Raw genomic sequence first — 27090 nt, 5'->3', positions numbered from 1 at the left:
GGTCTCTCCAGGCTAATTTCCCCACCCAGCTGGGAACAATCACCCACAAGGTCCATCTTCCACCAGAGGAACTCACTCACTGCCAAATTAAAAAACCCTGGGAGACAGCCAATTGGGTTAGGTGCTTCTTCCTGGACCAATGAACTGTGATCAGGTGAGTGGGCCCCACATGGGCCAGCTCTGAGTCAGTACCACTCAGGGTCTAAGGGAGGGAAGGGTGGTGGAGAAGGGGTAAAGCCTCACCAGTTTTATTGTTTTTTAAAAACAGTTGGCCAGGCATGGTGGCTCACACCTGTAATCCCAGCACTTTGGGAGGCTGAGGCGGGTGGATCATGAGGTCAGGAGTTCAAGACCAGCCTGGCCAACGTAGGGAAACCCCGTCTCTACTAAAAATACAAAAATTAGCGGGGCGTGGTAGCGCGCAGCTGTATTCCCAGCTACTCAGGGGGCTGAGGCAGGAGAATTGCATAAGCCTGGGAGGCAGAGGTTGCAGTGAGCCAAGATCTTGCCACTGCACTCCGGCCTGGGCAACAGGGCGAGAGTCCGTCTCAAAAAAAAAAAAAAAAAGTTAACACATAAAACTTGTATATATTTATAGTGTACAACATGATGTTTTGATATATGTATACACTGTGGAATGACTAAATCAAGATAGTTAACATATCCATTCCATCTCCAGAACTTGTTCCTCCTAACTGAAACTTTGTATCCTGTGACCAGCATTTCCCCACTGCCCCTAAACTCGCTTACCAGATTATTGGTTTCCTTCTGTGGAGGCTGCTCTCAGCCACTAAGAGTCTGGGCTGGAGACTCGGTGTGGTAGCTAGTCTCTAAGGTGACCCCATAATTCTTGTCTCCTGGTATTCACGTTCCTATGTAGTGCCTCCTACATTGAGCAGGGATGACCTGTGTAATGAATAGGATATTGCAGAAGTGACAGAGTGTGTCTTCCAAGGCTAGACCATAAAAGACATTGCCGCTGCTTCCTGGCTCTCTTGGACCACTGGCTGTGGGGGAAGCCAGCTGCCATATTGTGAGGACACTCAAGCAGCGCTATGCAGCAGGGCTGGGACCAGGGTGAGGTGAGTGAGGCACTTGCCTCAGGCACAAAATGTAACAGGATGCCAAAAAAGTCAGTAATCAAGATAGATAATGCAATATTTTAAAAATAAAAATGAAAACAAATCTATGATGAAAAAATATTGAAACTTTACTTAAAGACAGTCTCAATAACAGTACCATGTTGAGCTGTATTGGAGCCTGACCAATAGGAAAAATCAGTGGTGCTGGTCCTGAAAGCAGGTATAGGAACCCACCAGGAGTTTGGGAGGTCATGGTCCCAGGACTGAAGACTTACTCCCTTAAGAGGTGACTGGACAAGGAGAAGAATGCACACGTGTTCTCCTGGCTCCAGTAAGAAGGCAAACCCGGGGCCAGGTGCAGTGGCTCATGTCTGTAATCCTAGCACTTTGGGAGGCCAAGGCAGGTGGATCACCTGAGGTCAGGAGTTCCAGACCAGCCTAGGCAGCATGGTGAAACCCCAGTCTCTTCTAAAAATACAAAAATTAGCCAGGCGTGGCGGCACATGCCTGTAGTCCCACCTACTCGGGAGGCTGAGGCAGCAGAATCGCTTGAACCCAAGAGGCGGAGGTTGCAGTGAGCTGAGATTGTGCCACTGCACTCCAGCCTGGGTGGCAGCGCAAGACACTGTCTCAAAAAAAAAAAAAAAAACAAAAAAAACAAAGGAAAACCCAGTAGTGCCTCAGACCTAGGGGTTCAGCTGTGGGCCCTGTGTAGCAGGGAAAGAAGGGTGCTGAGTGGAGGGGTCCACCTAGCTCAGTTTCCTTCCAGCTAAACCTCAACAGGCCAGTTCCAGGGCCATGATGACCATGAATTACCATCATGCATCGTGACGACCACACCTGCCGAATGCTTCTCATCAGGCCCTCTGCCCGGCACCTTCCATGCATTCCCTCTCCTTCAGAACAACTTTTGAGATAGGTTCTGTTATCAACACCCTTTCACAGATGAGGAAACAGAAGTTTAGAGAGCTAAGTCACTTGCCCAAGTTTTCAGAGTGAGTGATGGAGTCAGGATTTGACCTCCGGCAGTTTGACTCTGGAAACCTTCATCTTAATTTCAGGTGGAGATCTGGAGCCGGACAGCCCTGAAATGGACTCTCAGGTCTGCCAGTTATTTGCTGTCTATAATCTATATTGGGTAAATGGCTTGACCTCTTTAAGGCTCAGCATCCCGCTCTGTAAAATGGGAATAAAAAGTGAAAGCATGTTGAAAGCACTTAGCACCACAGTTGGTAGGAAGTAAATGCTCAATGTGCGCCTCTATGATTATTCCAGAGGGTGGAAATGAACATGAGACAATAGCCCCCTGCCCCCTCACCCCGCATTGACAGCTCCCTCCAGTCTCCCCTCACTGGCCTGGCTGACCACCTGCCCTCACTTTGCAGGGACTGCTTGGCCTCTACTCCGGACCTATCCTCATGCAGTGAATCTTAAAAACCCAGGAAGAGGGCCAGGTGTGGTGGCTCACGCCTGTAATCCCAGCACTTTGGGAGGCCAAGGTGGGTGGATCACGAGGTCAGGAGTTTGAGACCAGTCTGGCCAATATGGTGAAACCCCGTCTCTACTAAAAATACAAAAATTAGCCGGGCGGGGCCCCGGGAGGCGGGAGTTGCAGTGAGCTGAGATCACATCACTGCACTCCAGTCTGGGCGACAGAGTGAGACTCTGTCTCAAAAAAACAAAACAAAACAAAAAAACCTAGAAAGAACTATGGGATTCTGGGGAGAGACTGGCAGGAGTCGGGGTATAGGGACAGGAGAGTGAGCCAGCTGGGGAAGGGCATGGCCCTGGGGCAGGAAGATCCCCCAGGGAGAGTCCTGTGGGGCCTCCAGAAAGCAAATTTGATCCTGTTTGCTCACGTAGCTGACCCTCAGGAAAGCTTCCTGAGCATGCACCCCGCTGACACCAATCCAGGGTCTCCTTCCAGTTCCACCCGCAGGCTGCTGCCTCGGCGGCTCCCAGGGCCTCACTAGGTGGGAATGGAGACGAAGGAACAAAGGCCAGGCTGGGACACTACCTAGGACACTGGCTTGAGGCAATGGAAGAGCCACTTCTGCACCTTCTTTCCTTGCCACCGTCCTCAAATTCATGCTTACAGAACAGCTGTGTGGGCGTGAGCTGAGGGCCACTGACCCTGTGTGCCACCAGTGTGCAGGCTGCTGTGAGCGGGCAAAGCTGTCCTGGGCAGCCTCTGCCCACGCAGCGCCCTTCAGCTCTTCTGGTGCCACCAAAGGAACCTGTCACAACCTTCCCCAGCCTGGCAAGTTTCCTGGAAAGACTGGTTCCTCTGTTCTCTTAGTGACCCTCCGCCTCCTCCCTTCCTGGGAAGGGGCTGGTGTTCACCGTATTATTAATGTCCTGTTGCTATGTCAGGAACCGCATGAGACACACACGAAAGACGGCCCTGCCCTCCAGGGCTCGCCAGATCCTCGGTTCCTGTCGTGGAAGAGAGGGGCAGGTAAGAACCAGTGTGGTCCAAGGTCAGGGCTGCGGTGAGAAGCTGTGTGAGGACAGGGGCCCTGTGCTGTGTGCAGAGGGGGTCCCTGGGCCTCTGTGAAGGGAGGACAGAGTCCTGAAGGTCAAGTTAGTCGGAAGGGCGAGGCCCAGGAGGGTGACTGATGAATTTGGGGGCATGTCCTGGAAGCAAATGGGGAGCAGTGAGGAGGCCTGGGAGGAGGAGCTGGAGCTGATGCTGCGCTTTGGAGTGACCTCTGCTTAAAAGTATGGCTTTTGTCTAGAATTTTTTGGGGACTGAAGAGTTTTAAGCTGGGGAGAGACATTAGATCTGCCTTTTGGAAAGCTCCCTGGCTGTGTTGCAGAGACTGGATGGATGAGGAGGCTGGGCAGCAACTCAGCAGAGAACTAGTGAGAGCCCGGGGAGGGAGAGGAGCTGGCTTAAGAGTCCTTGGGAAGTGGAAGCAATAGGACTTGGGCGCTGATGAGGAGGGAGGATAGAAAGAGGACACCACTCACAGACACAGGGATCCAGGAGGGTGGATTTGGGGGCAGTTTTGGACAAAGTTGAGATGCCAGTGGGACTCCAGTAGAATCCAGGGTAACCTGGCCATCTCCGTTCCCATCAGCAATAAGGGAGCAGCCTCCATTACGTTTCCAGGTACATCACGCAGCCCTCCCTCCAGCACCGACAGGAGATTCCCCTTCCCTTCCCCACGTGTCTTCTCCCAGGTGACACCAACCCACTCAGTGTACAGGGTGAGACCCACTCTGATGGAGTGAGACCCACTCAGTGGACAGGGAGAGACCCGCTCAGAGTGCAGGGACGGACCCACTCAGTGTGCAGGGACAGACCCACTCAGTGTGCAGGGTGAGACCCACTCAGTGTGCAGGGTGAGGCCCGCTCAGTGTGCAGGGTGAGGCCCGCTCAGTGCGCAGGGTGAGACCGTGTACAGGTGTGGTGGCCATGGTCTCAGGCAGAGGATCCAAAGGACTTTTCAACACTGCTCAGGACACCAGGTGGGGGGATGTTCAGCATAAACGGTGGCCCAGCAGCACCCCAAACATTGCCACTCGAGACAGGTCCTGTCACCTGTCAGCTCTGTCTCCAAAATGTATCCTGCATTTGACTCCCGTCTTCACTGCTCCAGCCTAGTTCAAGCCACCAGAGCCCCACCTGGACCACCGCCCTCACCTCCTAACTCATCTCCCTGCATCTACTTCTGCTTCCCCACTCTCTATATAGCAACCAGAGAAATGTTTTCAAATAGAAGCCAGATCACGCCCTTCCTGGGCTTCATGCCTCCCCCACAGTCCCCACCACACCTGCAAAGGAATGATGTGCCCTGCCGCTTTCTCCGATCTCATCCCTGCTATTCCCCCCGCCTCTCACTTTGCACTTCACCGGCCGTCGTCCTCCACACACACAAACGTGTTCCTACCTCAGGGCCTCTGCACTGGCTGTTCCTTCCTGGAAGGCTTTGTCCACATCTTCACGGGGCTAACATCGTTCAGGTCTCAAACAGCCCCTCCTCATAGAGCCTTTCCTGACCTCTCAAGCTAAGGTAGTGGACCCCGTATCATCCCTTCACTTTTCTCACTGCTTTTCGTTATCTGTTATTTCCTTTCCTTATTTGGTCTGCCTCTGGCCAACAGGATGTCAGTTACTTGACAGCAGGGCCCATGCTGGGCTCCATGCCCAGCTTCGCCCGCGTCTGGCGCCGGGAGCGCAGGTGCTCCAAGAGTGTGTGTTCAATGAATTGTTACTGAATGCTGCAGAACCCTGCTCCATGCTGCTTCCTCGCCCTGGCGTTTGGGAGCCTGATGACAGCCCTGCCCCTGAAGACCGCACCTAGGGACAATGTCAGGCTGAGGAGTGAGCCCGGGTGGCCCTGGCTCTGATGCTGCTGCCCTCTGTGCACTGGGCCCTTCTCCTGCGCAGGCTGGGCCCAGGGCAGGGTGCCCTCACAGCCTCCGTGCTAGGCCTGGCCTTCCGCCAGCACCTCTCTCCTCTCCCAGTGCCAAAGTCCACTCTCCTTCCTGCTGTGGGGAAAATGGCACTCCTTTTAGGGGAAACACCCACTCCCCACTCAGCTTGGAGCTGGGCTCAGAAGCCAGTGAGAGCTGCAGGAGGGGAGAGAGACCAGCCGGATGGTGCAGAGCAGTGGACACTCACTTCTTTGGTCAGCATCCTTTGAGAACAGGGTAGAAACTGAGAAAAGGCCTAGGTGTCCACATCCTGCACTGAGGTTTCCAGGGGGTTCACACATCACCACAGCCGATCCACAGGGTTCCAGGAAGGACCGAGGAGCCCTCCTTCCCCCATTGTCTAAGCTGTCAACACGGGTTACCAAAGGCGTTTTACACACAAGGATGCTCAAAACCCTCAAACAACGCTTTGCAGGGGGTGCTCATGTTTCCCGGACTACAAGAGAGAAGGCTCCCAAGCCAGCGGGCCGGGTGGGAGCGCACAGGGGAGGGAGAAGAGGGCTGCAGCCGTTGAATCCCAGGGACCTGCGTTTCGGGGACAGGCAGGAGCCAGGGAGAGGGCGGGAGAGTGCCCAGGGAGGCAGCAGGGAATGGAGAGCACCGGGTGGAGCCGACTTTCAAGGAGGAAGGGGCAGGAAAGAGGGTGAAATATTGCAAAGCAGCCCAGGATACAAAGGTGTCAAAGGTTTTATCCACAGAAACTGCTGGTGATCTTTGGTGAGGGCAGAAGCCAGCCTACTGGGTTGACAGGACAGACGAGGGGTGTAAGACGTTGCTGAGCAGCCTGCGTCTGTGCGACAGAAAGGAGATGCAGCAAAAGCTAGCAGGGGCCAGGCTCCGGGCACATTAGTTTTTTTCCACCTAAGATGAAACTTGAAGGCTGGGCGTAGTGTGGTGGCTCACACCTGTAATCCCAACACCTTGGGAGGCTGAGGCGGGCGGATCGCTTGAACCCAGGAGTTTGAGACCAGCCTGGGCAACACAGCCCCCTGCCCCCTCACCCCGCATCGACAGCTCCCTCCAGTCTCCCCTCCGCTGGCCTGGCTGACCACCTGCCCTCACTCTGCAGGGACCGCTTGGCCTCTCATGGGATGGTACCTACTCCCCACCTATCCTCATGCAGTGAAGCTTAAAAACCCAGAAAGAGGGCAGGGTGCGGCGGCTCACGCCTGTAATCCCAGCACTTCGGGAGGCCGAGGTGTAGTGGCGCGATCTCGGCTCACTGCTACCTCCGCCTCCCGGGTGCAAGCAATTCTCCTGCCTCAGCCTCCTGAGTAGCTCGGACTACAGGTGCACGCCGCCACGCCCAGCTAATTTTTCGTTTGTATTTTAGTAGAGACGAGGTTCACCGTGTTGCCCAGGTTGGTCTCAAACTCCTGAGCTCAGGCAATCCGCCTGCCTCAGCCTCCCAAAGTGCTAGGATTACAGGCGTGAGCCACTGTGCCCGGCCAATTTTAACTGTTCTTAAAGGTCAAGTGTTGGGGCATCAATTTTGAACAGCGGAGACCCTGACAAGAGGAATCACAGTCACCCACACACTTTCCCAGGACGGGCCTCCAGTGGTACAGAGCAGGAGGCTAGGGAGAGTCACCCTTGGCAGCACAAACAAGCAGAAATGATCAGCTGATCCCAAGGACAGGCAGGAAAACCCTTTCCCGGAACCCTTCTTTTCTATGAAACAAAAACTTTAAACCACCGGAGAAGGGAAGCAAACCCCTCACATAAAAGATCAGGCAAAAGGGCCGGGTGCAGTGGCTCACGCCTGTAATCTCAGCACTTTGGGAGGCCGCGACGGGCGGATCACGAGGTCAGGAGATCGAGACCATCCTGGATAACACGGTGAAACCGCGTCTCTACTAAAAATACAAAAAAATTAGCCGGGCGTAGTGGCGGGCGCCTGTAGTCCCAGCTACTCGGGAGGCTGAGGCAGGAGAATGGCGTGAACCGGCAGGCGGAGCTTTGTAGTGAGCTGAGATCGCGCCACTGCACTCCAGTGGAAGAATGAGTGAGACTCCGTCTCCAAAAAAAAAAAAAGAAAAAAAAATCAGGCAAAAATCTACTCTTAAACTACTAGGGAGGAAATGAAATATATTGCTATAATGTTCTTTATTTTTTTTGAGACTAAGTCTTACTCTGACGCCCACGCTGGGGTGCAGCGGCATGATCTCGGCTCACTGCAACCTCCGCCTCCTGGGTTCAAGCGATTCTCTTGCCTAAAGCTCCCGAGTAGCAGGGATTACAGGCACCCGCCACCACGCCTGGCTAATTTTTTGTATTTTTGGTACAGACAGGGTTTCACCATGTTGTCCAGACTGGTCTCGAACTCCTGGCCTCAAGCCATCCACCCACCTCAGCCTCCCAAAGTGCTGGGGTTACAGGTGTGAGCCACCATACCCGGCCTGTTGTAATGTTCTTATGCTGTATGTGAAGTAGTGTAATATATTTCAAAGTAGTCTGTGCTGTGTTAAAGATATATATTTTGGATCCAAGCACACTAAAAAACAACAAAACTAAAAATAAAACAGAAGAACTAATGTAATAAGTCAACAAGAGGAGAAAATAGATCTACAAAAAATACTCAATCCAAAAGAAGGCCATACAAGAGGGAAAAAATAATCCAAAGAACAGATGGGGGCTGGGTGCGGTGGCTCTCGCCTGTAATCCCATCACTTTGGGAGGCCGAGGCGGGTGGATCACCTGAGGTAAGGAATTTGAGACCAGCCTGACCAACATGGAGAAACCCTGTCTCTACTAAAAATACAAAATTAGCTGGGCGTGGTGGCACATTCCTGTAATCCCAGCTACTTGAGAGGCTGAGGCAGGAGAATTGCTTGAACCCATGAGGCAGAGCTTGCCGTGAGCTGAGATCACGCCATTGCACTCCAGCCTGGGCAACAAGAGCAAAACTGTCTCAAGAAAAAAAAAAAAAAGAACAGATGGGACAAAGAGAAAATAGCAAAACTGTATATTTAAATCCAATCACATTGATAATTACATTAAATGTAAATTGTCCAAACATGCCAATTAAGAGAAAATGACTGTCAGATTGGATTTTAAAAAGACTCAAATTATATGCTGTCAACAAGAAACCCACTTTAAATATAAAGACATAGATAAGTTAAAAAGTAAAAAGATGGATAGGTTGGGCACGGTGGCTCATGCCTGTAATCCTAGCACTTTGGGAGGCCAAGGTGGGTTGATGGCTTGAATCCAGGAGTTAGAGACCAGCCTGGGCAACAAAGTGAGACCCTGTCTATACAAAAAGTAAAAAAAAATTAGCCAGGTGTTGTGGTGCAAACCTGTAGTCTCAACTACATGAGAGGCTAAGGCAGAAGAACAGCTTAGAACCTAGGGGGTCAAGGCTGCGGTGAATTATAACTGCACCACTGGGTATAACTCACCGCAGCCTTGATCTCCTGGGCTCTAAGCTGTCCCCCAGCCTGGGGGACAGAGCAAAACCCTGTCTCAAGAAAATAAAAATAAAATAAAATAAAAAAAAAAAGATGGAATAAGATATATCATGTGAACTTTAATCAAAAGAAAGCACGAGTGGCAACACTAATACCAGATGAAATGGACTTCAGAACAAGGAATATAACTAGACATGAAGAGATATGGTACATAATAATAAAGGGTCAGTTCATCAAGAAGCCATACAATCATAAAAGTGTATACACCAACAGAAAACTTCGAAATAAATAAAGCAAAAATGGCCAAACAAAAGTAGGGGGCAGGGGGAAGGAACAAATCTACAATTTAGTTGAATAATTCAAAACTCCTGTTTTGGTAACTGACAGAACAAGCAAACCTTACCATCACTACCAACTTAACTTGGCTGACATTTACAGAACATTCCACCCAATGACAGCAGACTACACATTCTATTCAAGTGAACATGGAACATCCACTAAAAGACACCATTCTGGGACATAAAACAAGCCTTGGTAAATTAAAAAAAAAAAAATGAAATAATGAAATTAAATTAGAAATCAACAGAAAAACACTTGGGAAATCCTCAAATATATGGAGCCTAATACACTTCTAAATAACCTATGTAACAAGGAAGAAATCACAAAGGAAATTAGAAAATATTTTAAACTGGGCCGGGCTCGGTGGCTCATGCCTGTAATCCTGGCACTTTGGGAGGTTTAGGTGGGTGGATCACCTGAGGTCAGGAGTTGGAGACCAGCCTGGCCAACATGTGAAACCCTGTCTCTACTAAAAATACAAAATTAGCTGGGCATGGTGGCATGTGCCTGTAATCCCAGCTACTCGGGAGGCTGAGGTAGGAGAATCGCTTGAACTCGGGAGGCGGAGGTTGCAGTGAGCCAGGATCACGCCACTGCACTCCAGCCTGAGCAACAGAGTGAGACTCCGTCTCAAAAAAAAAAAAAAAAAGAATTTTAAACTAAATGCAAACGAAACCCCAACATATCCAAATTTATGAGATGTAAAAAAGCAACATTCAAAAGTTTTTAGCTTTGGATTAAAAAAAAGGGAGGCTCAAATCAATAACCTAAGTTTCCACCTGAAGAATCTGAGGAGCAGGGGAAGCCAAGCACAATGGCTCACACCTATAATCCCAGTACTTTGGGAGGCTGGGGTGGGAGGGTCATTTAAGCCCAGGAGTTCAAAGCTTGTACCAGTGTACTCCAGAGAGACCATGTCTCAAACAGAATATATGGAAAGCTCAAACCACGAAAGTTTAATAAATCTAAATGAGGGCTGGGTGCGGTGGCTCATGCCTGTAATCCCAGCACTTTGGGAGGCCGAGGCAGGTGGATCACCTGAAGTCAGAAGTTCCAGACCAGCCTGGCCAACATGGTGAGACCTCGTCTCTACTAAAAAATACAAAAAATTAGCCGGGCATGGGGGTGGATGCCTGTAATCCCAGTTACTTGAGAGGCTGAGGCAGGAGAACAGCTTGAACCTGGGAGGTGGAGGTTCCAGTGAGCCGAGATGGTGCCACTGTACTCCAGCCTGGGCGACAGAGTGAGACTCTGTCTCAAAAAAAAAAAAAAAAAAAAAAAAGGCTGGGTGTGGTGGCTCACACCTGTAATCCCAGCACTTTGGGAGGCTGAAGCGGGCAGATCACTTGAGGTCAGGAGTTCGAGACCAAAAACGCAAAGTGTGGCACCAATTATTTATGATGCACACGACCAAAAAGACTGTAGTATCCAGAATATTTAAAGTACGCCTACAAATCAAGACACGTACAACAGAATAATGAACAAAGGATAAAAATATACAACTCACAGAAGGCCAGTAACATATGAAAAGATGGTTATCCCCGCTGGTTATTTTTTATTTATTTTTTTTGAGATGGAGTCTCACTCTGTTGCCCAGGCTGGGATGCAATGGCACGATCTCGGCTCTTGCAACCTCTGCCTCCTGGGTTCAAGCGATTCTCCTGTCTCAGCCTCCTGAGTAGCTGGAATTACAGGCACGTGCCACCAGGCCCGGCTAATTTTTGTATTTTTAGTAAAGACGGGATTTCACCATGTTGGTCAGGCTGGTCTTGAACTCCTGACCTCAAGTGATCTGCCCACCTCGGCCTCCCAAAGTGCTAGGATTACAGGCATGAGCCACCGTGCCCAGCGCCACTGGTTATTAAGAAAATATAAATTGAAACCACAGATGAGATTTTGTTTTACACCCCACCAAACTGGTACAATTACAAAATCTGACAATTCAGCAAAGATATGGAAGACAAGAACTCTTTTACTATTGGCAGTTTAAATTGGCACCACCTTTGAAGAGCAGTTTTGTATTGTCTAAAATAGACCTACATAGTTACGGCTTAACAATTCTGCTTCTTGCTATATACACTGGAGAAACTTGCCCATGAGCATAAGTAGACATGTATAAGAATTTTTTTTCTTTTTCAGAATTTTGTTTCTGAGACAGAGTCTTGCTCTATCACCCAGGCTGGAGTGCAGTGGTGCCATCAGCTCACTGCAGCCTTCAACTCCTGTGCTCAAGTGATCCTCTGGCCTCTGCCTCCCTAGTAGTTCAGGAAGGAATAAATTTATTTCTTTATAAAATAAATAAAAATGCCAAGAATTTATGATCCAGTATCCATTTTTTTTTTCTTTTTTTGAGGCGGAGTCTCACTCTGTCACCCAGGCTGGAGTGCAGTGGTACGATCTCATCTCACTGCAACCTCTGCCTCCTGAGTTCAAGCCATTCTCGTGCCTCAGCCTCCCAACTAGCTGAGATTACAAGTGCCTGCCACCACGCTCGGCTTATTTTTTGTATTTTTAGTAGAGATAGGGTTCTGCCATGCTGGCCAGGCTGGTCTTGAACTCCTGGCCTCAAGTGATCTGCCCACCTCAGCCTCCCGAAGTGCTGGGATTACAGGTATGAGCCACCATACCTGGCCCAGTATCCACTTCTTGGTATATACTTTTGAAAACCTCATGCAGATTTGCGGGGAGACAAATAACTGGAACATCACTTCTAATAACATAACAGAAAAAATCAGAAGTAACCTAAATGTTCAATAACAGAAAACCAGCCAAAAAGACATTCTATGGAAGAACACACAGTTGATTAAAAGAACACGATAGAACAATATTTAAAAGTTCTCCAGGCTGGCTGCGGTGGCTCATGCCTGTAATCCCAGCACTTCGGGAGGCTGAGGCGGGTGGATCACGAGGTCAGGAGATCGAGACCATCCTGGCTAACACGGTGAAACCCCATCTCTACTAAAAATACAAAAAATTAGACAGGTGTGGTGGTGGGCGCCTGTAGTCCCAGGTACTCGGGAAGCTGAGGCAGGAGAATGGCGTGAACCCAGGAGGCGGAACTTGCAGTGAGCCGAGATCGCGCCACTGCACTCCAGCCTGGGTGACAGAGCGAGACTCTGTCTGAAAAAAATTAGAAAAAAAAAAGTTCCCCAAAACACAACCTGGAATTTTAAGTTGCAAAATGTAGACCTTATGAAAAACATGTTCACATTTCCATACTTTGCCATGCCCAAAAAAGGTGTGTTACCTTTAACTGGAGACATTTAAGTTAATGACCTTGGAAAAAGATAAAAATGATTTTTATTGGCCTGGCACGGTGGCTCACGCCTATAATCCCAGCACTTTAGGAGGCCTACACAGGCAAATCACCTGAGGTCCGGAGTTCGAGACCAGCCTGGCCAACATGGTGAACCCCCATCTCTACTAAGAATATAAAAATTAGGGTGGGGTGCGGTGGTTTATGCCTGTAATATCAGCACTTTGGGAGGCTGAAGCGGGTGGATCACTTGAACCTAGGAGTTTGAGACCAGCCTGGACAACATGGTAAAACCCCATCTCTACAAAAAATACAAAAATTAGCCAGGCATGGTAGTGCATGCACCTATAGTCCCAGCTACCAGAGAGGCTGATGTGGGAGGATCGCTTGAGCCCAGGAGGTCAAGGCTGCAGTGATCTGTGATTGTACCACTGCACTTCAGCCTAGGTGACAGAGACAGACCCTGTCTCAAAAAAAAAATAAAAATAAAATAATTTTTTTTAAGAAAACTGAAGAACTGAGATATACATGAGACAAAAGTCCAATACTGATAAACATGTAATTTGAAAAGCTAATGAATGGAAATGAAGATCTGCTCTACCCCAAGTAGATACACAGGCACACATGTTTAGGTTGCAGACAGTGTTGAACTGAGAAAAAGCCAGAGAGAGAAGCAAAGATGGTTTTGGTTGTAGATTGTTGAACTTTATTTTTTTTCCCCCAAGACACAGTCTTGCTCTGTCGCCCAGGCTGGAGTGTAGTGGTGCAATCTGGGCTCATTGCAACCTATGCCTTCCAGGTTCAAGCGATTCACATGCCTCAGCCTCCCGAGTAGCTGGGACTACAGGTGCGCACCCCCAAGCACGGCTACTGACTATTGAACTTTTATTTATTTATTTATTTTGAGACGGAGTCTCGCTCAGTTGCCCAGGCTAGTGTAGTGGTGTGATCTCGGCTCACTGCAAGCTCCGCCTCCCAGATTCACACCAGTCTCCTGCCTCAGCCTAGCTGGGACTACAGGCGCGTGCCACCACACTCAGCTAATTTTTTGTATTTTTAGTAGAGATGGGGTTTCACCACGTTAGCCAGGATGGTCTCGATCTCCTGACCTCGTGATCCGCCTGCCTTGGCCTCCCAAAGTGCTGGGATTACAGGTGTGAGCCACCACGCCTGGCCCCTGACTGTTGAACTTTAAGCCCTAATGAATTATTAGCAATTATTTATTATTTTGAACCGGTTGCTTCTCCTGCTCCAAAAGACAGATGGTCAAGACTCAGTAGCATGGTTTCCAATATGTGCTTACCTCAACTGCTCTCCTTAACGCGTCTTCAGTCTGGCTTTATGGTATCCCACACAGCAAAAATACCAAGATGGTCACCTCATCTGTCTCCCCAGATTTCAAAAGAAAAAAATTACGCCGGTCACCCTGCCTATCAGTGGGGCCATCTGGATGTAGCAACCTCATTCTGGGACTCCATATCACACTGATTGGGCACTTCCCCACAAGTGCTCTGCAATCATCCACCCTGAGCAAGCAAGGGCTCTGCCTCTGGAGATCCACTGAAGTGTGCAGGGTCCACATATTTCATGGAACATACTACATACATGGTAGTGTAGAGAAACAACTTTATAACCTAGTCATTTTCAATAAGAAAAATCAGTGCTAGCCTTTGCATTTAAAAGTGTGGAAAAATTTAAATCTATTTTAACTCAGTAAGGTAATTAATAGTAAAACTAAATAATCGGCCAGAAAGAGTTATTTTTCAACTAGAGCCTTTTAAAACAAAACAGATGTTTGAAACATTTCTTTTTCTCCTACCCAAATGTTGAAATACTGTACTAACGCTTCAGAGTAACTATATTAATGAAACATCAACAAGTTACAGATAAACATTTTAATTGATTAAATATATTACTTTCAAGATCTTTTTGAAATTGCACTTGTACTGTACTAATCAACAGCCAAAGGCAATAAAAAAGTTTAAAACCAAAAATATTCTGACATGAACACATGACAGGAACCGCTGCTATGTAAAGTAACATACACTGCTCCTAAGAACAATGATATTTTTAGGAGATAATTCATCTTAACATGTGCAAGGACAAATTTGTAATCAAAGGCTGGAAGAAATATATATTAGTGCCTGCTTTTTAAAAGTTTATTTTACATTTTAAATACAGTATTTTTCTCATAAAAAAAAATCCAGGAAGTGCCTAACTCCATGGTTTCTATACCATATGTACATGACAGCTGACAGAGAGCCTGACAAATGTTCTGGATGTAACAATATGAACACCTATGAGCTAGGACTACTTCTGAATCAAAATTTAAAAACACAAATTAAGCACTGCTTAAGAAAAAAAAATCCAGTTTCTGAACAACCAAAAGAGAACAGAGTTAGATATGTACAAAACCAGGTATTAAAAAACAGAAAGAAATACAGCACACAAAAAAACAACCCATATGTAGTGAACTGTATATACTGCAGTTAATGAAAACCCTCCTACAAGAAGTGATTTAGGATTTGAAATTTTAAAAATCTAAGTACTTCAGTAACAACATATAATAACAACATTAAGTGTATATTGCCATCTTTGTCATTTTCTATCTACACCACTCTCCCTTCTGAAAACAAGAATCACTAGCCAATCACTTATACAAATTTGAGGCAATTAATCCATATTTGTTTTCAGTAAGGAAAAAAAGATGTATCTCTTCCCGTCAATAAAGAAATAACACAAATTAAAGCTATAAAATTTAAGTATGGGCATATGTATTTCCAATTCTCCTTAAAAAGTAATTCCAAACTGGAATAATGTGGGGTTTGTGACTAAATAGTAACAAATTAAAAGAAAATAGACTGTCTCTGGCAGTGATTTCCATATTAGTGCAATGTTACTTCCCATATGCTGAATTATATTTAAATGATTTTATGTATTTTAATTCAGGAGGTGCCAATTTGAGTTCATAAAATCCCTAATTTTATTCTTTGTGCAGAAAAGTTTCAACTTGAGATACTCTATGAAGCCAAATCAAAACAAAACAAAAAACCCGTATTTTGCTACTAGTAGTATGAATACCAAATAAAGATACAAGGATTCAAAGTTTGTGGAAGCTCCTGAAAAAAAATCTCTGAGGTGTTCTACGTATCTTGATACTTCAATTATCAATTAGTTTTGAACATTCTAGTTTAAGATTATCTCAGAAAATAATTCTCTGTAATATAACTCTGAACTAAACAGCTGCACCCAAAGCAGAAACAATCTGGGTCATTCCAAACAAGATCAAACTGAGGCCATTTCTTTTTCTATTATAATCTGTGAGGTCTTGAGTTTTTAAGTTTTAAAAATGACCTTTAATCAAAGCCAGCTGCACCTGATATAGACTTATTAACTTGTGGATTTCAAATTAGAGGGCACTGTAACTACGGGCTCTCATAAGACACATGGAGCAGGCAGCAAGGGGCTAACCATCAGCCGGGTAAGGTCAACGTTGGGGTGTTTTATTTTGGAGACTTTAAATATTTAACATGTAGCTCATGTAACTTCAGCATCCACTAGTGACTCTGCTGGTCAGCACCCAAGGGCTGGATGAGTCTGAGGAATCTCCTTTAACCCCAAAGTATGAATGCTAAAGAGTCTCAAGGAAATTTTGATTCCCAGCAAGAGTTCACAAACCATCAGACTAATATCAATAAGGTAAACTCTGACTCTAATGCTCCACAAAAGTAAAAAGAAATTTCCAAATTAAATGTCATCTTCTGCCCAACCCTAGACTCCAGACTTTGTAACAACATTTTTATCTAGTATAATAGACTCTGTAGTAGACTGATTTTGACCTCCACAAAGAGTAGGAGTTGTCAAACTTGAGGAGATAGACTCCTCTCCCTGGATATTGGTGGCTGCCAGCATACACCTCCTCATGACAGTCCCGTCGGTACACAGGCACAATCTCATCCAGCAGAGGTTTGTTGGCATTCTTTTTGGCTTTCTCTTCACAACTGATGTTTTCTGTAAGAACAGAGACAAGTCAATGATTCAGGAAAACCACCCTTGCATCAAGCAATTAAAATCTATCCTTTTTTTTTTTTTTGGAGACAGAGTCTTGCTCTGTCACCCAGGATGGAGTGCAGTGGCATGATCTCAGCTCATTGCAACCTCCGCCTCAGTTTCCCAAGTAGCTGGGATTACAGGCACGTACCACTACACCCAGATAATTTTTGTATTTTTAGTAGAGATGGGGTTTCACCATGTTGGCCAGGATTGTCTCGATCTCCTGACCTTGCGATCCGCCTGCCTCAGCCTCCCAAAGTGCTGGGATTACAGGCGTGAGCCACCGCACCCAGCTTATCCTTTCTTTGAGAAACTGCTCTTGTTGGGAATTCTGTTGAACCATTTAACAAGTTATGTGCATGTGAGCATTTATTAGTTCGTTCATTCATTCATTCATTCATTCATTCATTCACTCACTCATTCAAATACCTGAGTATGTGCTATATACCAAACCCTGTTCTGAGCCCTGACAGCCCAGTGATGAACATCTAGTGGTAGCAGTGGTCAGCATCCTATCTCTTTCTGTGCTTACTACCATTCCTATTTCTAGGTCCCATTTTCCCCTTTCCATAGCCATTCAATTCCTAATTCATCCCCAGGAATTTCACTCATCTGAGTAACATGAAAATGTTGCTCTCATCATCCTCCTTCTGACCAACGAGTCCTCCCCATTTTAAAAAGATGGAAGATGATTTGTGAGGACTACTGCTTTCTGTATATCTTAAATATAAGCAGTAAAATGAAAAAAACATAGTAGAGAGATAGGCATTCAGAGATACTCTGAAAATTCAATTATATTCACTAGGCCAATTTAACCCAGAGATGATCTAAGTGGCAAAAAATGGGCTCTGAAAGGTTTGCCCCTGTTAATAGTTATCTGAACTGTAATGCTATGAGGTTAGGAAAAAAAATGCCTCTAGAAACCTACAGGAATGAGAAAATTATGAACCAGCTTCAAAGTCTCAGTTTAACATATTTAATACAAACCGGCTCAAAGAAAAGAGGTCAAGGCAGTATTCAGCATAGAAGACAAGACTTTCAGGTTTATGTTTTTTTTGTTTTTTGTTTTTTTTAAAGAGACTGGGACTACAGGCATGGATTTTCAGGTTTATAACATGGCAGAGTGAATTCTGGCAACACACTGAGTGATGCTTGTCAATGGCCACTATCAGGAATTTAAAACAAGGTAAGTTTGAGAAATTCTCACCGTCTATAGCAGATTATGGAGATATGATGACTGACTATAATGTGGCATCCTGGAATGGATCTTGGAACATTAGGTAAAAACTAAAAACATCTGAATAAATATGGACTTTAGTTAATTAATGAATCAATGTATCAATATTGTTTCATTAGCTGTGTTGAGTGCACCACAGTACAATGTAAGATGCTAACAACAGAGGGAACTTGGTGCAGGGTATATGGGTACTCTTTGTACTATCTTTGTAACTTTTCTGTAAATCTAAAACTATTCTAAAATTAAAAGTTTATTTTAAAAAAGCAGATGGCACTCTTATAAAGGTAGGTCAAAACCAGATTTACTTTACCACAGAAATACCTATAATTAAGCATGTTTCACGTGCAAATGAGAAATACAGAACCATCCAAAATGTACACTATTGTTGACATCCAAGAAATAGACTGGTCCATTGATTCAAGACTCAAATTTTGTTCTAAATCTATAAAACTAAAGATTACTGGGATAGATGAAAAGGCATCTTTTATGAATTTAAGCCAAGGTTTAGGACCTGTAAACAATGAAGAAAGTGGAGAATTAAAACAGGAGGATGTGTTACCATCCATGCTTCTTCAGAGAAAGCAAACTCCTCTGTCTACCTTTCAAGACCTAAGGAAGAAAAACCAAACCAAAAACCAAAAAACTCAGACTCTTCTACCATATGAAATACAAGACACGGTAGGACAGTAGCTTCGAAGGCATATGGACAAATACAGTTTGTGAGCTAAATCTTTAAATGGGATAAAGTGACGCTCACGTAATGAACAATTCTTAGGAATGATAAAGCTTCACTGCTGTGAGGCTAAAATGTTTTAGCTGCAAATCATTTTATGATTAGGAATGGTACAAGTATAGGGAATGCCATCTTTCATTTGAGGGACATATTAGAACTAAGATCAAGGATATTAAGGTTCTCACCTCTAGAAATGAACCCCTGCCATTTTCACTAGTGATCTTCCCAACACCAATATAACCCCAAAACTATCATCAGCTGAGGGTTCAAACGAGGCAGTAACCACCTTTTAGAAGCTCTCTAATAGGCAAGCCAGGAGAAATACATTACCTCAACCAACTTCTGAACAGAGAATTCTTATTCACAAAGCTCTTTCGTTTTTTTTTTTTTGAGACGGAGTCTGGCTCTGTCGCCCAGGCTGGAGTGCAATGGCATGATCTCGGCTCACTGCAATCTCCATCTCCCAGGTTCAAGTGATTCTCCTGCCTCAGTCTCCCAAGTAGCTGGGATTACAGGCATGTGCCACCATGCCCGGCTAATTTTTGTACTTTTAGTAGAGATGGGGTTTCACCATGTTGGCCAGGCTGGTCTTGAACTTCTGACCTCAGGTGATCCACCCGCCTCAGGCTCCCAAAGTGCTGGGATTACAGGTGTCAGCCACTGCCCCCGGCCATCTTTTTTTTCTCCTTTTTTTCTTTTTGAGATCGGATCTGGCTCTGTGGCCCAGGCTGGAGTGAAGTGACTTGATCTCAGCTCACTGCAACCTCTACCTCCTGGGCTCAAGCAATCTTCCCACCTCAGCCTCCCAAGTAGCTGAGACTACAGGTGCACGCCACCACGCCCAGCTAGTTTTTTGTATTTTTGGTAGAGACAGGGTTTCATCATGTTGCCCAGGCTGGTCTTGAACTCCTGAGCTCTAGCAATCCATCCGCTTTGGCCTACCAAAGTGCTGAGATTACAGGCAGGGGCCACCATGCCTGGCCTCAAAAAGCTCTTTGTAAGTACAGTAATTTGTACGCATACAAAAAACTTTCCTTCCCAGACATGTGCAGAGAGTCTGACTTTAATGAGTCCCTGTGATGCAACAGAAAGGACAGAACAGGTTCTGATGTTGTTGAAGGTCACATGAGAAAACAGTAGCGCCCCCTGGCTAATCTGCTACAGTCCTGCTCTCTAACTGCTTTTTGTTTGTTTGTTTGTTTTTTTTTTTTTTTTTTTTTAGAGGGAGGGCCTAGCTCTGTTGCTTGGGCTGGAATGCAGTGGTGTGATCATATAGCTCATTACAGCCTCGAATTCCTGGACTCAAGTGATCTTCTTGCCTCAGCCTCCCATGTACCTGGGACTACAGGTACATGCCACCACACCCAGCTAACTAAAAAAAAATTTTTTTCGTAGAGATGGGGTGTCACTCTACAAAACGGGTTGCCCAGACTGGTCTTAAACTTCTGGCCTCAAGAGATCTTCCTTACTTGGCCTCCCCAAAAGCTGAGATTATAGTCGTGAGCCATCATGCCCAGACAGGCTTTTTCTTTTTTTTATTTTTGAGACGGAGTCTCGCTCTGTCACCCAGGCTGGAGTGCAGTGGTGTGATCTCGGCTCACTGCAACCTCTGCCTCCCAGGTTCAAGTGATTCTCCTGCCTCAGCCTCCTGAGTAGCTGGGATTACAGGCACCCGCCACCATGCTCGGTTAATTTTTAAATTTTTAGTAGAGATAGGGCTTCACCATGTTGGCCAGACTGGCCTCGAACTCCTGACCTTGTGATCCGCCCACCTCGGCCTCCCAAAGTGTTGGGATTACAGGCGTAAGCCACCGTGCCCAGCCCAGGCTTTTTCAATCTTACATTTTTTCTTTCTGTCTCAGTCAGTATTATTTATGGGCAACGCTTTACCTTGCTGGTGGTACTCAGGAATAAAGACTGATGAAAACAAAATGCCATGTAAGACAAAGCAGCTCATGCTTCCATATTTACCAGTTAGAATCTGGACCTGTGGTATAATGAAGGATTTTAAATCTGCTACTGGGGTAAAAGTCAATCTGCAAGATGTACTGAAATTTCTGGGATACTCTGATGGTTCATGTAGATAATGGTATGGAATTATTTTTGGATTATCTTTTGATTAGCATTAAATATTAACTGTTAAATTGAATATTAAACTTAATTTCAAGAAATGTTACGGCACACCTACTGTGTATGTTTCTGTAGATAGCCCCAGAGGCCCCAGGGTGTTGCATGGTATGGTAATATGATTGGACAACTCCGTATTTCACAAGTTGATAGAACTTTCAGGCTTATTCCATGTACTTTCAACCATATCGTTTTAACTTTATCCCACTGTAATGTGTAAAGCAACATTGCCAACCCTCTTCAAGAACAAGCAGTCTGTTTACAAGCCACCTGCAAGGTCAGTTAGTCTGGAAGAACTGAGACATGGTGCTTTTCCATTCTCACAGGGCATGCATTCCATATCACTTTCAACCAAGTCAACAAATAAATTAAGTGCTTATTAAGTGTATATAAACAAACCCTACATTCTAACTTTCCTGGGTAACAAAAATAAAGAGACCATCTTCTCAAAAAGCAATACATTTATAACCTATTTCTTAGACCAAGATATTTTAGACTGTCCTTTAAAACACCCAATTTTGTCTACTTATTCAGAGGAAGTAAAAAAAATTCCACTCTAGCAACATAGGGATTTCCAAATGGAAAAATAATTGAAATTTTTTTAAGTGGAATGTTCTGGTGAGTTTCTGTATTTACATAAAAAATTTTAGAATAATGACCTAAAAAGCTAGTATCAACAATATAAACTTAAATAAATGCCAGGGTTGACAGGAATTCTTACTTGCTTCTTTAAAATTTTTCAAAGTGGGCCGGGTGCTGTGGCTCACGCCTGTAATCCCAGCACTTTGGGAGGCCGAGGCAGGTGGATCACAAGGTCGGGAGTTCGAGACCAGCCTGACCAACATGGTGAAACCTCGTCTCTACTAAAAATACAAAAAATTAGCTGGGCACAGTGGTGCGTGCCTGTAATGCCAGCTACTCAGGAGGCTGAGGCAGGAGAATCGCTTGAACCTAAGAGGCCGAGACTACAGTGAGCAGAGATCACGCCACTGCACTCCAGCCTGGGCGACAGAGTGAGACTCCATCTCAAAAAAAAAAAAATTTTTTTTTGAAGTGATCTTGCATATTTGGCTTTTCAACACACAAGGTTAGAAGTAAAACAGTATTCAGAAAGGAGTAAAATAGCAAATTGCCAAATAGATTTTCCTGGCATTCAGAAAAATTCAGGTTCAGGCCCCAGTGCCCTACAGGAAGGAGCCTGTTCTCACAACATTTTCAGCCCAAGGTCCCACTAATGAAGAAAGTGTTCCCTAGCATGAAGTGTTAGTCTGGAAGAATAAGGCTGGGTGACACCTGAACTATGTACCATTTCTGCCAACACACAACCCAGCAGCTACTGAATATGGACCAAGGGTTCTACCTTCTTCCTCCTCGTCGTCATCGCTGGACTCACTGACATGCACGCTGACAGCAGTGTTTGGAGAGTCTGTCCATTCAAAATACACCCCAAACCCAATGTCATAATTGTCTGTAGCAAATTCCCAAAAGAGATATGATCCTTCTTCATGGGTGGGTACTCGAACAGTGACCACTTCTCCTCGGCCCACTGTAATCACGGAATCTGCATCCTGCTGAATCTTCTCTTTGAAGTCTTTGATCTGAGGTCGTGTCCACATGGATGGAGCTGCTATTACTGGAAGAGATTCTAAAGGCAACAGGAATTAAAAAGCTAAAGAAAAAGAGCCTTCACCCTGCAGGTAGCCACATTTTCATAGGACTACCTGATCAGTTGTACTCAGGCACCAAGTACAATATGGTCTAGCTTAGATCAAGGACTTGGAGGAATAAAAAAGCCTCCCCATGGGAGTCTCTCCAGATTACTATGTTTAACAATGTTGCAGGCACTCAGAGGTCATCATACTTCTTCAAGTAACAATGGCAGCCCACAATTTTAGAAACGAATTTTTTTCAACACTCCCTCTATGGGGATTCAAGAATGACCTTGGGAAGGCCCCAGGTGGAGTGAGGGAAATATTCTAGCAAGGAAGAGAGATTCTGACTTTAGGAATAAATTACTCTTGTGGATGTGAACAAAGAAAGCTGGACTTTGACTTCAGCCTGTCTGTTGAAAAATTCTTCACCTCCAACTATCCCAAAGTTCTAGGGGCTATTCTAAAGGAGCTCAAAGAAACAAAAACTCGGACAGGATTAGAACCACTAGGGATTGAGAAAAAGGGATAAAGTCTTGTTACTGAGCAGTATCTATGTGCACTTGACTATGCAGTAAGTTTTTCAAAGTTAGTCACAGAGCCTTTGAAATATTTTCTCTCATTTGAAAATGCTAGTATAATCCCTTGATAAAAAAAAAAAAAGGGAAGGGGGCAGTAAACCAAGGGATTTCAAAGCCTTTTCTGAAGCAATTATTACTTGTTCTAAACAGACAAGGAAGATCTCTGAAACCAAATTTCTTATGAACCATACCACCATCCCTGACCACTGTCACTGAAATGCTCTCCTCTTCCTCCTTACTTAGTTAACTCCTCTTGCTTCAGATATCTCAGGTCAATTGTCCCTTCCTCTGCGAAGCCTCTGGTGGCCTCTCTGCCTAGGTCACACTTCCGTGTTTTACATTCTCTCAAAGATAATGTACCTCTCTCTCCATCACCATACTTATCACAGCTACAGTCTATATTTTCTGTGTGTTATTTTGCCTCACCACTGTACCCCTAGCACTCAGGAAACCAACTAATTGCTGAATGAACAAATGAGCTGCCCATGGAAAGCTAGTAGAGCTTTGAAAATGCAGTTATTTTCTAGGTAACATGATACGTTAGTCTCAAAAATATATCTATTTATATGGTAGCCAGCCTTCAAGATGGTCCCCAGGGATCCTCACCTCTGGGTCTTCATGCACTTGTGAGGTCACCACCCACAATATATTAGGATTGGTATGTGTGACCAACAGAATATGCTGGGAGTTCCAAAGTCAAGGCATAAAAGACACTGCCACTTCTGCTAGGGGAAGCCAGTAACTATTTTGAGGACCCTCAAGAAGCCCTATGGAGAGGTTTCATGGGGCCAGGAATTGAGCTTCTGGCCAAAAGCCAGCCATGTGAGAGAACCATTTTGGAAGCAGATCTTCTAGTCCTGGCATCAACATCTTGACTGCAATCTCATGAGGGAGCCTAAGTCAGAGCCATTCAGCTAAACTGCTCCTGAAATCCTGACCTGTTGAAGCTGTGCAAGATAGTAATAATGTTTGTTGTTATTTCAAGCTACTAAATTTAGGTGTAATTTGTTTTTGTTTTTGTTTTTGTTTTTGTTTTTGAGAGAGAGTCTTGCTTTGTCACCCAGGCAGGCGGAATCATAGTTCACTGCAGCCTCAAACTCTTGGGCTCAAGTGATCTTCCTGCCTCAGCCTCCCAGAGTGCTGGGATTACAGGTATGAGCCACTGCGCCCAGCCTGTAATTTGTTATGCAGCAATAGATAATTTATATATATATGATAAGACAAAACATAACTTTTGTCTTAAAAGTGTCCAAAGACATCTGATTTGCTCTTCTACACTGGTCTATGAGTCACCAGAGCATCAGATTCAGACTAAAAAGAATAAAAAAATGTTCAACTCTCACAAATATGTAATTGTTCTCAAAAGCTAATCATAACCTGACTTCACGACTTTTGCCTTTCACAGATTCGGAATTATGACATCTGAACAAACACGTATGCAAAACCTACCTTTTGGTCCATTCTCCAGGGCTTCTTCTGCAGCTTCTGGTTCCAGTTCTTTTTCGGAGCTGTCAGTGTGTGTTTTGGCCTGTCCATTAACTGACATCATATTACTTGGTACAGTTGCATTCACTTTTGATGATGTAGGCAAGGAAGACCCAGCCACTACTACTTCCTGTTGTTTCTGTAATGCTGCCTACAAATCAAGAGAAAGTGAAGACACACTGACCAGGAAGGCTAACAAATAGGACATCTGCCCTGGAGTACATCTGATACCATGCTTTTGCCCTACCAAAGTGCTATGCTCAAGAAATTACTAATAAATTTTTATCAGTTTTTATCCTGTCTATAATGAATATTAGTAGTACAATATCAAACTGACAGCTAAAAATAATAAAAAATCAATAAAAATTAATGTGGACAAAAACCTGCAACTAAGGCTCACATTTCTGTGATCTGAGAATCACCATAAAAACTAACCAGGAAAAATTAAAGTAAGTAAGCCCAGGGAAAGTAGCTCACACCTGTAATCCCAGCACTTTGAGAGACTAAGGTGGGTGGATCATTTGAGGTCAGGAGCTCAAGACCAGCCTGACCAACATGGTGAAACCCCGTCTCTACTAAAAATACAAAATTAGCTGGGCATGGCGGCGCACGGCCTGTAATCCCAGCTGCTTGGGAGGCTGAGGCAGGAGAATCGCTTGAACCTGGGAGGCGGAGGTTGCAGTGAGCTGAGATCGTGCCATTGCATTCCAGCCTGAGCAACAAGAGCAAAACTCCATCTCAAAAAAAAAAAAAAAAAAAGTAGAAATAATCAACCCAAAATAAAACTATTAAAGGCAAAAACTGAACACAGTAACATGTGCTCTTAAAATTGATGGAAGAAAAAAATCTTGATAAACTTTAAATACACAAAATTTGAATTAGAAAAATTAAATTAAACTTGGTGGGAATAGTCACAGAAGAAAATTCACAAAGGCAGAAGCTATAATTGGCAAAATCTGGTATGGGCCCCCAAAGTAATAAAAAAATCAAATATGGACAATTATTCTAACATAATTGACCCCCAAAAATCAATAAATTAAAACTTCAGGGAAAAATTATGATCACAATGAAACTGAAAATTGGTAATGTTGTAAAATGCTGACCTAAGAATTTTTTTTTTTATTTAATTTAATTTTATTTTTTATTATTATTATACTTTAGGTTTTATGGTACATGTGCGCAATGTGCAGGTTAGTTACATATGTATACATGTGCCATGCTGGTGCGCTGCACCCACTAACTCGTCATCTAGCATTAGGTATATCTCCCAATGCTATCCCTCCCCCCTCCCCCCACCCGACCTAAGAATTAAACAGACTTACAGGATGCAATTTGAGGTTAAAAATATTTTCTCAATGAAAATTTGTCACTGTTTATATAGTTATGATTGAAATGTGTATTCATAAATATAAAATCAAAATGTCCTCTGAGTCAAAATGGCAGTAAAAACATCTAAATCCAAAGGACTATTTTGGGACATTCCTCTTCTAAATCAATATGGACAGATACTACTTCAAATATCTGAGTATTACTTAGGTAACTTTGGTGGGGAACTATAAATTGAATTACAACATACATGTAGAAAAGTGTACAAATGATATTACATAGCTTGATCAATTTTCATAAATCAAACACATCCATGTAACTAATACTCAGATCAAGACAGTATCTGCATCCAGAATATTCCCTGGTACCCCTTTCTGGGCACCTGCCCTGAAGGGTAACAACTATTTGACTTATAACACTATAGATTTGCTTTGTCTATTTTAAAACTTTAAAGAAATGGGTTGTATAGTATACGTTCTTTTTTGTGTCTGGCTACCTTCACTCAGCATTACTTTTATAAGCTACATCTATAGGATCACAAGTAATTGTATTTTGTTGTTTGCATTACTATTAAGTTATTCCCTCATGAAAAGATAAAATCTATCCATTCTACTGTTGATGAGCATTTGGGCATGTAAGCAATGTTTTAAACTGAAACACTGTCACAAGTAAGCAAGTACGCATATGTTCACTGCAGGAAAAAAAATACACACATACACACACACACACACACACACACACACACACACACACGGAAAAAAGCCTTTATGATCCCATGGGGTAGGGATAACGATATATTTTGGCATATCTCTACACACATTTCATTGAATGTATCATTTACAAGCCAATTACTTAAATGAATAGCAATGCCTCTCTTTGCTGCTAATACAGGTTAATAACACGCTTAAGATTTTAAGATATCTTCTTCCAAGGTCTGGATTTTCAATAATTTCCACATCAATTTTCTAGAAGGGATACTAGCTTCCAGAAAAAGTACCTAAAATCAAAACAAGTCAGCACACTCAGAACATTCACTGCATGACAGGAAAGCAAAAGAGCATTTTTGATGATCAATAAGCCCAGCTCAAATGGTCCCTCTCCTCCACTAATCCTTTCTTGAAAGGCTCTAGCAGAAAAACAACTTTCTCTGGGATCCCCCGACCATGAATCTATTGTACTACATGTAACAGATTGTAATGATATATTTACATACTCTCTTCCTGTTATTAGGAAGTTTAAAAAAGCACAGAAAGGTATAAAAGCAACATAACAAACAACCACAAATGTATCTACACCCCAAAATTAACAAATGTGTTCATTTTGTTATTTATATAAAAATTAATATTTTATAAGAGTAAAGTTCCCTTTG

The 27090-nt window shown here is 44.3% G+C and overlaps 1 protein-coding gene and 1 pseudogene across 2 annotated transcripts in view; both read right to left on the bottom strand.

Annotated features, from left to right (window-relative positions):
* Positions 1 to 14410: 14410 nt before the first annotated feature.
* LOC129034705 (uncharacterized) lies at positions 14411 to 16327 on the bottom strand (annotated as a pseudogene).
* Positions 14411 to 27090, bottom strand: part of ACBD3 (acyl-CoA binding domain containing 3) — a 44020-nt gene continuing 31340 nt past the window's right edge. For both annotated transcript variants that reach the window (XM_054449861.2, XM_054449923.1), the window contains 3 exons: positions 24360 to 24546; positions 22041 to 22325; positions 14411 to 16541 (listed from right to left, as the gene is read on the bottom strand). In XM_054449861.2, coding sequence (XP_054305836.1) covers positions 16330 to 16541; positions 22041 to 22325; positions 24360 to 24546 — 684 coding nt within the window. In that variant the 3' untranslated portion in view covers positions 14411 to 16329. The remainder of the gene's footprint in view (positions 16542 to 22040; positions 22326 to 24359; positions 24547 to 27090) is intronic.

The sequence above is a fragment of the Pongo pygmaeus genome, chromosome 1, assembly GCF_028885625.2.
Source record: "Pongo pygmaeus isolate AG05252 chromosome 1, NHGRI_mPonPyg2-v2.0_pri, whole genome shotgun sequence".
In the NCBI taxonomy this organism is placed as follows: Eukaryota; Metazoa; Chordata; class Mammalia; order Primates; family Hominidae; genus Pongo; species Pongo pygmaeus.
This window is presented reverse-complemented; position numbering and strand designations above follow the sequence as displayed.